The 17,001-nt window shown below is 41.6% G+C and overlaps 1 protein-coding gene across 1 annotated transcript in view; it reads right to left on the reverse strand.

Annotated features, from left to right (window-relative positions):
* LOC106602896 (eukaryotic initiation factor 4A-I) overlaps positions 1–17,001 on the reverse strand; it is a 52,142-nt gene that overhangs the window by 21,120 nt on the left and 14,021 nt on the right. Inside the window, exons 4-6 of the mRNA XM_014195878.3 lie at positions 16,542–16,681; positions 15,681–15,849; positions 13,718–13,827 (exon numbers count right to left, since the gene is read on the reverse strand). Of these exons, the coding sequence (XP_014051353.1) occupies positions 13,718–13,827; positions 15,681–15,849; positions 16,542–16,681 (419 nt within the window). The remainder of the gene's footprint in view (positions 1–13,717; positions 13,828–15,680; positions 15,850–16,541; positions 16,682–17,001) is intronic.

Below are 17,001 nucleotides of genomic sequence, written 5' to 3' on the forward strand. Positions count from 1 at the left end.
TGATTAAGTCTCCTCCATGTATATCTCACTAGATCAGGGTTTTTTAGTCTCCAAATAGCCACTATTTCTAATGTGTCCATAATATTTGTGATTTCCTTAAGGGCACGGTGATGATAGTTTGAAGAGTGATTACCTTTACAGTCCATTGAGGCACTTAACACTGTGTTATAGTCTCCTACCATAATGATTTGATCATTTGTTGCCTGTAAGTTCAATAAATTGGTATAAATGTTTCGAAGAAGTACGGATAATCCTGATTTGGACCATTTGATTAATGAGCCAAATCTCATTTTCGTCCACTTTGATATTCAAAAGGATCCACCTTCCATGCGAATCATTCCTGACTATTTGCACATTCAGATCGGAATATTTGTTAATTAATAACATCACACCTTTTGAGTTCCTTTGTCCATGACAGAAAATTATTTCACCACCCCATTCCTTTTTCCACGCAACTTCATCTAAGGATGTAGAGTGAGTTTCCTGTAAACAGTATTTGTTATTTTCCTTTTCTTTTAGCCACGTAAAGACTGATCTTTTTTTTAATAATCTGCTAAACCATTACAATTATAACTGGCTATACTTATTTCACCCCTTACCATAACTAGGTACTATTCTCAGTCTAAATTGACAATAATTAGTGCTTGTAAAGTTACTGCCATCACAGGTATTATGACGGTCAAAACTAGAGCTTTCAAATGTCTGATATTTAGAATTCAAGAAATAGGTTCTAGCAATATTTGTTTTATTCCCTTGCCTGTTTGCCTGTGAGCCAATGCCACAGATGTTAGAAAATTGAGACAAGATATTATGTGTTGTACATCTGAGTATGTTGATGTGTATGATATTGGATGTGATTTAGTGAGAGTGTGTACGATGTCTGTATAAGAATAAGACTATAATGTGTGATGTCCAAATAAATAATAACTTCTTGATGGTAGCGGGGTGAATAGGCCGTGGCTCGGGTGGCTGAGATCTTTGATGATCTTCTTGGCCTTCCTGTGACACACGGTAGATGTCATTGAGTGCAGGCAGTGTAGTTGCCGTACCAGGTGGTGATACAGCTCGGCAGAATGCTGTCGATGGTGCATCTTTAAAAGTTTGTGAGGGTCTTAGGGACCAAGCCAAATTTCTTCAGCCTCCTGAGGTAGTACAGGAGGGGGCTGGGCACACACCCCTGTGGGGCCCGTGTGTTGAGGATCAGCCTGGCAAAGGTGTTGTTGCCTACCTTCACCACTTGGGGTCGGCCCGTCAGGAAGTCTAGGACCCAGTTGCACAGGGAGGGGTTCAGACCCAGGGCCCTGAGATTAGTGATGAGCTTGGAGGGCATTATGGTGTTGAACACTAAGCTGTAGTTGATGAAAAGCATTCTTACATATGTATTCCTCTTGTCCAGGTGGGATAGGGCAGTGTGCAGTGCAATGGCAATTGTGTCATCCGTGGATCTGTTGGTGTAATATGCAAATTGTAGTGGATCTAGGGTGTCGGGTAAAGTGGAGGTGATATGATCCTTAACTAGCCTGTCAAAGCACTTCATGATGACAGAAGTGAGTGCTACGGGGCGATAGTCATTGAGTTCAGTAGCCTTTGCTTTCTTGTTGGGGTGTAATGGTACACGAATTCGTATCGAACCGTTCGGTACGGACACCTCGGGTCGGTCTGCACTGAACCTGAATGATTACATTAAAAAAAGATGTACAAAATAAAAAAACTCTAGGAATAGGCTATGACTACACTGCGCTGTATGCCTTGAGTAAATCTGAGCTGAAATAAACATGGTCTATTCCGTTAAAACAACTAAAGCCTATTGCACACGATGTAATGAGAATTCAAATGTTCATTGGGGCATTCCAAACTGTACTTTAGAGAGGTGCAGCCGGGAACTAGTTCTGTGCAATGACTAGTGTTGGGGGTCGATAAACCAGGAGGATTTTCCCTCATCGTTTAAAATGTTTGAAAAACATTTTGGCTTCCCAGTAGATTACAACGGCGATGGACAGATAGAGTATGTCGCCACTGCTCAACGAGAATAGCCTATGCAGCTGCCAACACCTCAAACATGTTGACACATTTACGCCAACACCACCCCAGTATTCATACCAACGGAGCAAGACGGAAATGCAAAAAAAAACAACCTTGTCTCCCGTCTGCATTCAAGCAGCCCTTCACAGCAGATTCTGACCGGGCCAAAGACATTTGAGAGCGATATGTTTATAGCCGCAGATATGCTCACATTCTTGTTCATTGAGAACAACATTGTGTTTCGATCCACGTTACGAACTTCGCCCTCTCACACCCATTTCAGCAAATAGGTAATACCCGCTCTACAGTGCCTTCAGAAACTATTCACACCCTTAGACTTTTCCACCTTTTGTTGTCTTAAAGTGGGATTCAAATGGATTTTATTGTACATTTTTTTCTCAATGATCTATACAAAATACTGTCAAAGTGGAAGAAAAATTGTAAAGTAAAACAATATTTTGATTAGATAAGTAGTCAACCGCCTGAGTCAATACATGTTAAGAGCTCTGCAAACCTGGATTGTACAATATTTGCCTATAATTAAAAAAAATTGTTCTTAAAGTTCTGTTAAATCATGCCAAAATGTAAGCAAATTTAAGTCAAACTGTAACTAGGCCACTCAGGAACATTTAATGTTGTCTTGGTAAGTAACTTGTGTATATTTGGCCTTGCATTTTAGGTTATTGTCCTGCTGAAAGGTGGATTTGGTATTTGGTATTTTATTAGGATCCCCATTAGCAGCTACTCTTCCTGGGGTCCACACAAAACATGAAACATAATACAGAATGACATCATACAAAACATCAATATACAAGAACTATTCTAAGACAGAACTACATAAAAAAAATGTAAAGGCACACGTAGCCTACATATCAATGCATACACACAAACTATCTAGATCAAATAGGGGAGAGGCGTTGTGCCGCGAGTTGTTGCTTTATCTGTTTTTTGAAACCAGGTTTGCTGTTTATTCTGTTTATTTTTATTATAATACTGTACGCTTTCTTGAATTTGTTCTGGATTTGGGGACTGTGAAAAGACCCCTGGTGGCATGTCTGGTGGAATTAGTGTGTGTGTCAGAGCTGTGTGAACGTTAACTACGCAAACAATTTGGGATTTTCAACACATTGTTTCTTATAAAAAGAAGTGACAGTCAGTTTCTCCTCAACTCTTAGCCAAGAGAGACTGGCATGCATAGTATTTATGTCAGCCCTCTGATTACTATTAAAAGCTAAATGTGCCACTCTGTTCTGGGCCAGCTGCAGCTTAACTAGGTTTTTTGTTACAGCCCTCGACCACACGATTGGACAATAATCAAGATTAGACAAAACCAGAGCCTGCAGAACATGCTTTTTGGAGTGTGGTGTCAAAAAAGCAGAGCATCTCTTTATTATGGCTAGACCTCTCCCCATCTTTACAACCATTGAATCTATATGTTTTGATCATGACGGTTTACAATCTAAAGTAACACCAAGTAATTTAGTCTCCTCAACTTGTTCAACAGCCACACCATTCATTACCAGTCAGCTGAGGTCTAGAATTTAAGGAATGATTTGTACCAAATACAATGCTCTCAGTAATAGAGGTGTTCAGGACCAGTTTATTACTGGCCACCCATTCCAAAACAGACTGCAACTCTTTGTAAAGAGTTTCAGTGACTTCATTAGCTGTGGTTGCTGATGCGTATATGGTTGAATCATCAGCATACATGGACACACATGCTTTGTTTAATGCCAGTGGCAGGTCATTTGTAAAAATAGAAAAGAGTAGAGGGCCTAGAGAGCTGCACTGCGGTACACCACACTTTACATGTTTGACATTAGAGAAGCTTCCATTAAAGAAAACCCTTTGAGTTCTATTAGATAGATTGCCATATCATGGATTCGGAGCTGAGGTTGAAAAGCCATTACACATACGTTTTTTCAACAACAGGTTATGGTCAATAATATCAAAGGCTCCACTGAAATCTAACAGTACAGCTCCCACAATCTTCTTATTATAGATTTCTTTCAACCAATCATCCATCATTTGTGTCAGTGCAGTACATGTTGAGTGCCTTTCTCTATAAGCATACTGAAAGTCTGTTGTTAATTTGTTTACAGAGAAATAACATTGTATTTGGTCAAACACAATTTTTTCCAACAGTTTGCTATGAGCTGGCAGCAAGCTTATAGGTCTGCTGTTAGAACCAGTAAAGGCCGCTTTACCACTCTTGGGTAGCGGAATGACTTTGGCTTCGCACCAGGCCTGAGGACAAAGACTTTCCTCTAGGCTCAGATTAAAAATATGACAGATAGGAGTGGCTATAGAGTCAGCTACCATCCTCAGTAGCTTTCCATCTAAGTTGTCAATGCCAGGAGGTTTGTCATTATTGATCGATAACAATCATTTTCCCACATCTTCCACACTAACTTTACAAAATTCAAACTGGCAATGCTATTCTTTCATTATTTGTTTTTTATGCATGAATACAATTGCTCACCGTTCGTTGTTCACATTTCCTGCATAAATTTGCCCACTTTGCCAATGAAATAATCATTGAAATAATTGGCAACATCCAATGGTTTTGTGATGAATAAACCATCTGATTCGATGAAAGATGGAGTTGAATTTGTCTTTCTGCCCATAATTTCATTTAAAGTACTCCAAAGTTTTTTTCATTGATCTTGGCTTCATAATACAGTTCCTTCTTCTTTTTGTTGCGTTTCTCAATTTGCAGTAAGTATGCCAGTCAGATGTGCAGCCAGACATATTAGCCACTCCTTTCCCCCCCCCCCATCTCTTTCAACCATACAGATTGGTCTCCCAGTGTCTGGTGGAAAGCAGACTGAACCAGGTTTACCTCTAAGAATATGCCTGTGCTTAGCTCCATTCCTTTTCTTTTCACCCCCCCAAATAAACTCTCGTTCTTGCCGATTACAAGCATACCCATAACACGATGCAGCCACCCCCATGCTTAAAAATATAAAAAGAGTGGTAACTCAGTGATGTATTGGATTTGCCCCAAACATAATACACAAAAATATCATTTCTTTGCCAATTCTTTTGCAGCATTACTTTAGTGCCTTATTGCAAACATGATGCATGTTTTGGAAAAATGTTCTTCTGTACAGGATTCCTCCTTTTCACTCTAATTTATGTTAGTATTGTGGAGTAACTACAATGTTGATCCATCCTCAGTTTTCTATCACAGACATTTAACTCTGTAACTGGTTTAAAATCACCATTGGCCTCATGGTAAAATCCCTGGGCAGTTTCCTTACATTCCATCAAACAGGATCCCTGTAGATCTTTGTAGCAACAGGGCATATTAATAAACCATCCAAAGTGTAATTAATAACTTCACCATGCTCAAAGGGATATTCAATGTCTGCTTTTATTTTTACCCATCTACCAATAGGTGCCCTTCTTTGCGAGGTATTGGAAAACCAGCCTGTCCTTTGTCGTTGAATCTGTGCTTAAAATTCAATGCTCGACAGAGGGTGTCACGACTTCCGCCGAAGTCGGCTACTCTCCTTGTTCGGGCGGCCTTCGGCTGTCGACGTCACCGGCTTTCTAGCCATCGCCGCTCCATTTTTCATGTATCCATTTGTTTTGTCTTGTTCCCTGCACACCTGGTTTTCATTCCCCAAACAATCTACATGTATTTATTCCTCTGTTCCCCCACATGTCTTTGTGTAAGATTGTTTGTGTGATATGTGTTTTTGTACGCACTAGGCTTGCGTGCGTTTTCTCTCTTGTTATTTCACAAAGACTGTTTGTATACATCTGATGGTTGTGACTGTTTTTGCGCGTTTTACACTTTGCCTTGTTGGCTGGAGGTTTTTGGACGCAGCTGCGTCCGTCTGTATATTCTCTCCTGACTAAATAATGTGTGTGCCTGTTCACAATTCTCTGCTCTCCTGCACCTGACTTCAGCACAAGTACGCACACGCCTGACAGAGGGACCTTACAGATGATTGTATGTGTGGGGTACAGAGATGGGTAGTCGTTAAAAAATGATGTTATACACCATTATTGCACACAGAGTTAGTCCATGCAACTATCTGACTTGTTAAGCACATTTTTACTACTAAATGATTTAGGCTTGCCATAAAAACAGGTTGAACACTTGACTCAGTTTTACATTTTTTATTAATTTGTAACTAATTCTAAAAGCATTATTCCACTGACATTATGGGGTATTGTGTGTAGATCAGTCACACAAAAACTAAATGTAATCAATTTTAAATTCAGGCTGTAACAAAATGTGGAAAAGTCAAGAGGTGTGAATACTTTCTGAAGACATAAGCAATGAGCAAGCTAAAGCCGAAGTTGTCAATGAATTGGCCACTACAAGCTTACTACAGATGGATAGACCCCCAAGGCTACAGAAAGCTACTTAACAGTGACAGCCCATCACATTAGCCTGGAGTGGGAAATGAGAAGTACTGTACTACAGACATGCCCTTTGAGTCACACAAGTATGCATATTTTTCTCTTTGTAACAAAACATAGCATAAACCTATACAATGTCTGAAACATGTTTACATATTGATTTCAAATGCATATAGCACTTTATTTTAGCGTTGTAGTTTGCGTAATCGTGTGTTTTATTTAAGAAAATACAAAGTGTTGGTATTCCTTATTGTGCTCTCATGAGGCATTATATTACATGATCATATACTGTATGGAATCAGGAATACCAACACTTTGTATTTTCTTAAATAAACAAAAATGAACTAGTACGGAAACTAAGGGTGGGAATGTTTAAACATTAAACATTTTTAAACAAAGTTTGGACCCTTAACATTAAGAAAAATCCCTAACCGAAAAACATATTTCTTTGTTTTTCCCTCCCACTTAATTAAAATCACAGCTCATTTATCACAAAACATTTTCCGAGATACAGCCGATAGGCTATAAAGGCCTGGGGAAGTTGTGTAACTTAAATAAAACTAAAGAGGAAGAGGTGAACTTTAGGCTACTTGGTGAATTTGGAAGTCATGCAAGACAGACATTGCGAGATGCAGATTACCAAAACATAAGAGCAAGCTTCTGCCTCTCTCTTCCTCAAGCTGGCCTGCCTGCTCTACTTGCTCTGTCTCATTGCTAATGATGCAAGTGTGTGTTCAGTCTTCGGGCTGTTGCATTTAGAATATCCTAATCCAGTGGTCGCCAACCGGTCGATTGTCGATCTTCAAGGCATTCCTAGTCGATCACCAAATATTTCTGTAGAAAAGCCAACGAACAATAAAGGCTTGCACTCCTTTATTTAAATAATGTTGAGCTGTTGCCGGTAGGTGCACTTGATTCGAAAGTCCTGCGCACCGGGTAAGCAAAGCGTTTCCATGAGACAAAATCTGCCTACCCGGCGGACCGGCAAATCTGTGACTAAATCGAGTGCACCTACTGCGCTGCCCAATCGGATAGCTCAAATCACCGTGGCTACAGAACTTCCATGACCCTGGCCACTGCCAAATTTAATAGGCTACTAGCCTACGTAAGATTTAATAACTTTTAAAACCATGACCACAGAGAGACTGTCAACGAATACAGCAAAGAGCTGCTGTTTTTATGAGTGAGTTCATGTTTAGATTTATAATCAGCACTGTCACTGTTTTTATTCAACAGTATTACAAAATGCGCATCTCCGTACTCGCTCGGGCTGCAGCTGCAATGAATGAGTAGCCAAGTATCGATAGCCTTGCGTTTTATTATTATTAGCAGCTCGTCGTGTCAAATTTTAATATTAAGGAATATTTAACTTTCTTTGGTCATAGGAACAACATGAATTTGTACATGAGGCAGATGCGGTGCGACTCGAGTTTCGCCTTCAGGTGGAAGACGGTGTCCCCTCTCTCTGGTCAGTCTCACCGGAGGAAAGGAAGGAGAGAGCAGGGACTGTGAGAGGTAGTTGGGAAAAATAGTTTTGAACGGTCATCCAACTCGGAATTCCAAGTCGGAAACTCTGACTTTTCGACCTGAAGATCACTGACGTCGTGCTTTGACCTCGTTGACCATCAGATGCAGGTACCATCAGTCCAGTAAAATAAAAAAATTAAATTATTTCTATTCATGCTCCACAGTGCCTCACAAGTGCTAAACGAACTGATCTATTTTGTTATCAAAGCTCGAGTTTTGAAATTGAATATGGTCTGATTAACAATATTGGCAGGCCAATCACTTAGCCAATATGATGTGATAATGTATTAGGCCTACTGCCCAAACCTTATTCCTACTAACCTGTTTGCGTGAGGTTAATGTAAAAAAAAATCTGAGCAGTAGATATCAGCTTGCTTTTTGACTGCGAAAGTGATCTTGACTCAGAAAAGGTTGGTGACCACTGTCCTAGTCTATTCATGGAACTGATGTCTTCAGGCCAGTCTTGCGAGCACGGGTTGCCTACTCTTCGGTTTTGCCACATATTAAATTACAGTAGGCTACCTGTAGCCTGTATTGATTACACGTTTCAGCCTTGGCTACGGCATGTTTGTTTGTTTATCTGTCTGTTAGGGTAGGCTACACTACAGTTTTTAAATGCCGACATGGAACCTTCTTTGGTGATATGAATGGACATTTTACTTGTCTGTAAAGGAATGCCACTTCTGAAGCGGGACTAAAGTCCATCAATAGGCAACCAGAACTGTCAATCAAATAATCTTGAGCTGCTGCTGTGTGCAGCCTGCTTGCCTGCGCACAGACCACACTCTGCTAAAAAATAACTTTGTTTGTTAAACACAAGTTACAGTTCATATAAGGAAATCAGTCAATTGAAATGAATTCATTAGGCCCTAATCGTAGGATTTCACATGGCTGGAAATAAAGACATGCATGTGTTGGTCACATATACAGTACCAGTCAAAAGTTTGGACACACCTACAGATTCCAGGGTTTTTATTTTCTACATTGTAGAATGATGGTGAAGACATCAAAACTATGAAATAATACGCCATCCCATCTGGATTGGGCTTAGTGGGACTATCATTTGTTTTTTCAACAGGACAATGACCCAAAACACACCTCCAGACTGTGTAAGGGCTATTTCACCAAGAAGGAGAGTGATGGAGTGCTGCATCAGATGACCTGGCCTCCACAATCACCTGACCTCAACCCAATTGAGGTGGTTTGGGATGAGTTGGACCGTAGAGTGAAGGAAAAGCAGCCAACAGGTGCTCAGCACATGTGGGAACTCCTTCAAGATAGTTGGAAAAGCATTCCAGGTGAAGCTTGTTGAGAGAATGCCAAGAGTGTGCAAAGCTGTCATCAAGGCAGAGGGTGGCTACTTTGAAGAATCTCAAATACAAAATATATTTTGATTTGTTTAACACTTTTTTGGTTACTACTGTACACTATTCCATATGTGTTACTTCATAGTTTTGATGTCTTCATTATTATTCTACAATGTAGAAAATAGTAAAAATAAAGAAAAATCCTGGAATGAGTAGGTGTGTCCAAGCTTTTGACTGGTACTGTACCACATCTCCGTCACAGAGTTAATCAAGCTGTTGATTGTGGACTATGGAATGCTGTCCCACTCATCTTCAATAGCTGTGCGAAGTTGCTGGATATTGACCTGTGTAATGATCATGCTGTTTAATCAGCTTCTTGATATGCCACGCCCATCAAGTGGATGGATTATCTTCACACAGGAGAAATGCTCACTAACAGGGATGTAAACACATTTGTGCACAAAATTTGAGCGAAATAAGCTTTTTGTGCATATGGAACATTTCAGGGATCTTTTATTTCAACTCGTGGGACCAACACTTTACGTGTTGCATTTACATTTTTGTTCAGTATATAACTTCATTGCCTGGCCCTAGCGGTCAAACAAAAGTAACAGGACCATTATACTGCATTGTAAGTTCACCTGGAATTGTATGACTTTTTTATTATCGTTTAACACACTTGAAGGCCTTACTCACGTTGGCCACAGAGATAGGGAGCACACAGTCCTCGTTAGCGGCGGTGGCCCAATTTGCTTGTTTTCCTCAAAGTGGGCGAAGAAAAGGTGTTTAGCTTGCCCAGGAGTGAGGCATCGGTGTTCGCGACGTGGCTGGCTTTCCCATTATAATCTGTGATTGTCTGTCTGGAGTCCCTGCCACATGCTTCTTGTGTCTGAGCTGTTAGATTACAACTCCACTTTATCCCTGTATTATAATTTTGCCTCATTGCCTTACGGAGGTCATAGCTGTTCCCAGTCACCGTGTCGTGGTTAAATGTGGTGGTTCACGCTTTCAGTTTTGCGAATGCTGCCATCTATCCATGATTTTTGGTTTGGATAATTGCTAATCGTCAAAGTAGGAACAACATACTCTATGCACTTCCTGATGAATCCAGTCACCAAGTCAGTGTATACGTCAATACTATTCCCAGAGGCGAACCGGAAACATTTCCCAGTCCGAGTGATCACAACAGTCTTGAAGCATAGATTCCGATTGGTCAGACCAACATTGAACAGCCCTTACCACGGGTGCTTCATGCATAAGTTTCTGTCTATAGGTGGGGAGGTGCAGGATGGAGGTGTGATCTGATTTGCCAAAGGAAGGGCGGAGGAAGGCCTTGTTCTCTCCATGTGTAGCACAGGAGATGGGCTGGTAGAATTTCGGAAGCATTTACCTCAGATTTCCTTTATGAAAGTCAACAGCTACAATAAATGCGACCTCAGGATATGCGGTTTCTAGTTTGCACAAAGTCCGGTGTAGTTCCTTGAGAGCCATTGCGGTGTCTGCTTGGGGGGGATATACATGGCAGTGACAACCGAAAAAAATTATCTCTGAAGGTAATGCGGTTGGCATTTAATGGTGAGGTATACCAGATCGGGAGAACAAAAGGCCTTGAGTTGGTGTACGTTACCACAATCACACCATGAGTTGTTAAATCATGAGACATACCCCTCCACCTTTGTTTTTACCAAATGGTTATTTCTTCCTGTCCGCGCGATGAACAGAGAACCCTGCTGGCTGGATGGAGACAATAAATCCAGAGAGCCATGATTCTGTAAAACTCAGTATGCTACAGTCCCTTATGTCTCTCTGAAAGGAGATCCTCGCCCTGAGCTCGTTAGCAAGTAATACACTCTGAAGCAGTGGATGATTTGCTCGCCGACTGAGCCTGACTAGAACCCCACTTCTCCCTCTCCTCCAACGTCAACGGTTTGGTGTAACACCCAGGATGAATGGGGCTGCCTCGGGAAGGATCCAGGTCAGAGAAGTCAAATTTCTGGTGAGTGGCCACCGATTGAATGTCCAAAAGTTATTTTCGGCTGTAGGAAATAATACTACAAACATTCTGCACTTGTGAAGGTGGTAAATGACCTTTTAATGACGTCAGACCGAGGCTCTGCATCTGTCCTCGTGCTCCTAGATCTTAGTGCCGCTTTTGATACCATCGATCACCACATTCTTTTGGAGAGATTGGAAACCCAAATTGGTCTACATGGACAAGTTCTGGCCTGGTTTAGATCTTATCTGTCGGAAAGATATCAGTTTGTCTCTGTGAATGGTTTGTCCTCTGACAAATCAATTGTAAATTTCGGGGTTCCTCAAGGTTCCGTTTTAGGACCACTATTGTTTTCACTATATATTTTACCTCTTGGGGATGTCATTCGAAAACATAATGTTAAATTTCACTGCTATGCGGACGACACACAGCTGTACATTTCAATGAAACATGGTGAAGCCCCAAAATTGCCCTCGCTAGAAGCCTGTGTTTCAGACATAAAGAAGTGGATGGCTGCAAACGTTCTACTTTTAAACTCGGACAAAACAGAGATGCTTGTTCTAGGTCCCAAGAAACAAAGAGATCTTCTGTTGAATCTGACAATTAATCTGGATGGTTGTACAGTCGTCTCAAATAAAACTGTGAAGGACCTCGGCGTTACTCTGGACCCTGATCTCTCTTTTGAAGAACATATCAAGACTGTTTCAAGGACAGCTTTTTTCCATCTACGTAACATTGCAAAAATCTGAAACTTTCTGTCCAAAAATGACGCAGAAAAATTAATCCATGCTTTTGTTACTTCTAGGCTGGACTACTGCAATGCTCTACTTTTTCCGGCTACCCGGATAAAGCACTAAATAAACTTCAGTTAGTGCTAAATACGGCTGCTAGAATCCTGACTAGAACCAAAACATTTGATCATATTACTCCAGTGCTAGCCTCCCTACACTGGCTTCCTGTTAAGGCAAGGGCTGATTTCAAGGTTTTACTGCTAACCTACAAAGCATTACATGGGCTTGCTCCTACCTATCTTTCCGATTTGGTCCTGCCGTACATACCTACACGTACGCTACGGTCACAAGACGCAGGCCTCCTAATTGTCCCTAGAATTTCTAAGCAAACGGCTGGAGGTAGGGCTTTCTCCTATAGAGCTCCATTTTTATGGAATGGTCTGCCTACCAATGTGAGAGACGCAGACTCAGTCTCAACCTTTAAGTCTTTACTGAAGACTTATCTCTTCAGTAGGTCCTATGATTAAGTATAGTCTGGCCCAGGAGTGTGAAGGTGAATGGAAAGGCTGGAGCAACGAACCGCCCCTGCTGTCTCTGCCTTGCCGGTTCCCATCTTTCCACTGGGATTCTCTGCCTCTAACCCTTTTACAAGGGCTGAGTCACTGGCTTACTGGTGTTCTTCCATGCCGTCCATGGGAGGGGTGCGTCACTTGAGTGGGTTGAGTCACTGACGTGGTCTTCCTGTCTGGGTTGGCGCCCCCCCCTTGGGTTGTGCCATGGCGGAGATCGTTGTGGGCTATACTCAGCCTTGTCTTAGGACGGTAAGTTGGTGGTTGGAGACATCCCTCTAGTGGTGTGGGGGCTGTGCTTTGGCAAAGTGGGTGGGGTTATATCCTGCCTGTTTGGCCCTGTCCGGGGGTATCATCGGACGGGGCCACAGTGTCTTCTGATCCCTCCTGTCTCAGCCTCCAGTATTTATGCTGCAGTAGTTTATGTGTCGGGGGGCTAGGGTCAGTCTGTTACATCTGGAGTATTTCTCTTGTCTTATCCGGTGTCCTGTGTGAATTTAAATATGCTCTCTCTAATTCTCTCTTTCTCTCTTTCTGTCTTTCTCTCGGAGGACCTGAGCCCTAGGACCATGCCTCAGGACTACCTGGTATGATGACTCCTTGCTGTCCCTAGTCCACCTGGCCGTGCTGCTGCTCCAGTTTCAACTGTTCTGCCTGCGGCTATGGAACCCTGACCTGTTCACCGGACGTGCTTGTTGCACCCTCGACAACTACTATGATTATTATTATTTGACCATGCTGGTCATTTATGAACATTTTAACATCTTGACCATGTTCTGTTATAATATCCACCCTGCACAGCCAGAAGAGGACTGGCCACCCCTCATAGCCTGGTTCCTCTCTAGGTTTCTTCCTAGGTTTTTGGCCTTTCTAGGGAGTTTTTCCTAGGGAGTTTTTCCTAGCCACCGTGCTTCTTTCACATGCTTTGCTTGCTGTTTGGGGTTTTAGGCTGGGTTTCTGTACAGCACTTTGAGATATCAGCTGATGTACGAAGGGCTATATAAAAATAAATTTGATTGATTTGATTCTGAGCAAATAATGTATGAAATAACACTCCGAAAATGTCTGCAAAGTTGTCTAGGAGCTAGAAACAGGGTGACCGTGTCTGTCGGCGCAATTTTGTCATGATCATAGCTTTCTAACGGACTGTTTAACAGTCTGTGCCCTTACTTGTGCGTGTGGTCCTCTTACCTGTGTGCTGGTACCGAGCTTCTGGAAAATCTCATAGATCTGGTCCTTGAAACCCCGGCTCAACATCTCATCAGCCTCGTCCAGGACAAACATCTTGATGTACTTAGCAGCTGTAGGGGAAAGATGAGCACTTAGTTCAGATAACTTGAACCCAAAATAGTCCAATCCCAATACTCCACTCAGCAAACAAATAATTTAATAACACATACTGATGTAAACAACAACTTGAGAAAAGTATGACATAAACAGTTATGTTATCTCCAGAGGTTAGAACCGAGATTATTTTCCAATCGTTTCGTTCTGAACAGAACAATTATTTTGTTCGTTCCGTTCCACTGTTCCAACCAGTAAAATAAAGTTCTGAAAAAGTAACAGTTTATATCGTTCCTTTCAGTTCCTTTTTAAACTTGTGAAATATCTTTTTTTTTAAACATTTAGTTTGCCATTACATTACCTTACCAATCAGTGGGGATAGAGCAGCTTAATTGCTATGGAGCAGGCAAGCTATTTACATGCATTGGACAGATGAGTGTTGGGTGTGAGATGTGAGATGTGCCAGAAATGTTGTGGGTGGGGAGAGAGCGAGAGAGGGTGGAGGAAGAGGCTTGAAGTGTTGGGCATGTTGTTGTTGTAACAAGCATTTATACAATTATACCAACGCAGGAACAGCTTCTATGAAGGAATTTTGAATGTCTTTGAACTTCAGAGTTGGCTTAACGTTGGACCAGCTAGCTAGCAAGAAAGCAAGCATGTGTGTGCAGAGCAGCACCAGAATTTTAATTTAAAACAAGTCTTACCTTTTTGTAGTTAATAAATCCAATGTGAATCATGAAAACGATAGTACCCTTAACTAGCATTGAATAAGTTAATCTATTCTCAAATTAAAAATCTCTCACCTCGTTTCTGAATCACGCTAATACTGTCAGTAGGCTACGAGACTATGCTTTGGAGGGGGAGGGGCAGGTTGTCTACACTGGCAAAGATTTTCAGCTGGCAGGCAGGCAGGCAGACACGGGAATACATTTCTGAGTGGCAAAGTGTGGGCTTTGCATAGGCACTTTGTTGCGCTTTTTTGTGGGACTGGAAAAAAATGCCCGAGAACGTAAAAGAACATTATTAAAAAAAAAATTGAGTCGATTGATGCACCCGTGCTTCACATCTGTAAAACCTAATATGTCACCAATATCGAAAGTGGAGATTCCCACGAACACGATAGTCTCTGTTGTTTGGGTCTATGATATCCACAAGCTTTACGGCAGTTGTCTGAACTCTGTCGCGGATGTCCTCATTTCGAAGAGGTCTTCTCAAAACACTGACTGTCCAGACCGAACCGTTGGAGCTACAAACTAATATGCCACCAATATCAAAAGGGGACTCTCACAAACAAGAAGGTGTCGGTTGTTCTGCTCTACGCCAGTACCGGGCTGTAAAAATGGCAAAAAATGCATTAGGGGGTAAAATGTGCCAAAAGGTAAAAAAAACACTTCAAAACCTTGTTCCTTATGATTTATCTTTTTACTTTGTGTTTTGCCATTTATGAATGGTGTTATTCAATGCGTTTCTATGGGTTATAGCAGTAAAGTCTAAATTCAATGTTTCATCAAATATATATTTTCTATACCTACAGAGGTCCTAAAATTCTAAATCAAATGGCTAAATTATACATTTTATGATCATCTTAAAACAATTTCATATGTTAGCATAGTAGATATTGCGATCTAAGGGCTTAGACCTACAGGGTTAACCAGTACCCATGCTTTTAAAATAACCGTTCTGTTCCGGAACAGTATAGATCACTTTCGTTCGCTGTTCTGATTCTGTTCTCCGGAAAAAAAATATTTTCCGGTTCTGTTCCCTGAACCGGTTCCAACCTCTTGTTATCTATACAAATCTGGTCACAAAAAAAAGAAAATTAATGCAGAATAACACTAAAGTAAACAAAGACCCTGAGGTCATTACTCACAGAGGAACTTGCGGTTCAACATGTCAAACACGCGGCCTGGCGTTCCAACCACTATGTTCGGAGCCTCAGCCTGGAGCTTTGTCACCTCGTTACGGACGTTTGTGCCGCCAATACAGGCATGGCAGGAGGCTCCCATGTAGTCACCGAGGGCCAGGATCACCTTCTGGATCTATTGAAGAAGAGAGGGAGTCAATACTATTTATTAAAACCCTTTTTCACATCCGCAGTTGTCACAAAGTGCTTTTAGAGTAACCCAGCCTAGACCCCAGAGAGCAAGCAGAAGCACAGTGGCAAGAGAAAGCTCCCCCTCTGGCACACATTTTACTACATTTACATGCACACAATACTCATGAAGAACCACATTACAATTCTATTCCATATGTTCTTAGTCGAGGTAATTCCATGGTCAAGATACTTTTAGCTTTTTCATAAAAATTTGTATTACTTTGGCAAGCAACAATATTCATAAGGAATCAGATTTTTGCAACTCAATTATGAGTTTGTGCCCATAGCTTGAACCAGCCTGTTGCTCACTGCACCGAGTCGGCTGGGATGAATATGGCATTGACCCTTTCCCCTTGTCACTCAGTGCCACTCAAAGACACTTCCTTGCCCAGAGACAGAGATGGCACAATACAGTACATGGTTTGATTCACACTATGGAGCAGAGCCGAGCCACGCTTTACTGTGCTGGTCTGGTTACTCATCCACCATAGTTGCTAGAACCGTACTGGAAAGGACCATGTCATATTAAAATACCAGAGGCACCATGGTACAGTATCGGTACGACTGTGTAAAGGGTACAGGAGTTGCATTCACAGTTAACTGTTTTTAGGGCAATTTAATGTTTGTGCAACCTGCCTGCTGAGCCAGCTCTCGGGTGGGAGCGAGGACCAAGGCCTGGGTACCCTTCAGCTCGATATCAATCTGCTGGAGGATGGAGATGGCGAACGTGGCAGTCTTCCCTGTGCCGGACTGGGCCTGTGCAATGACATCATAACCTGGTGGGGAATGAAGGGTCGTATTAATTTGTTCACACCGTAGCAAAACATTTTGTAACAGAAAACAAAAACAAGTGTTTCTAATTGGACAAATTCAGGTAGGTCCCTCCCAGTTTCATCCCATTTGCTTCCTAGTTGCTAAGACCAAGGATACACTTTAAAGGCATTTGGGTCAATCTGTTCTGAAGCTTAGGAAATGTGTACGCTTAATCATTAACTTGCATGAAAATAATAAAAAATGAAAGATTGAGAACATCTCTAAACCTGACCGGTAGGATACTCTGGAATAAATAAAAGCCAGTATAGTATGATCTCTCAAG

This window comes from Salmo salar, chromosome 04, assembly GCF_965601325.2.
Source record: "Salmo salar chromosome 04, fSalSal1, whole genome shotgun sequence".
NCBI lineage: Eukaryota > Metazoa > Chordata > Actinopteri > Salmoniformes > Salmonidae > Salmo > Salmo salar.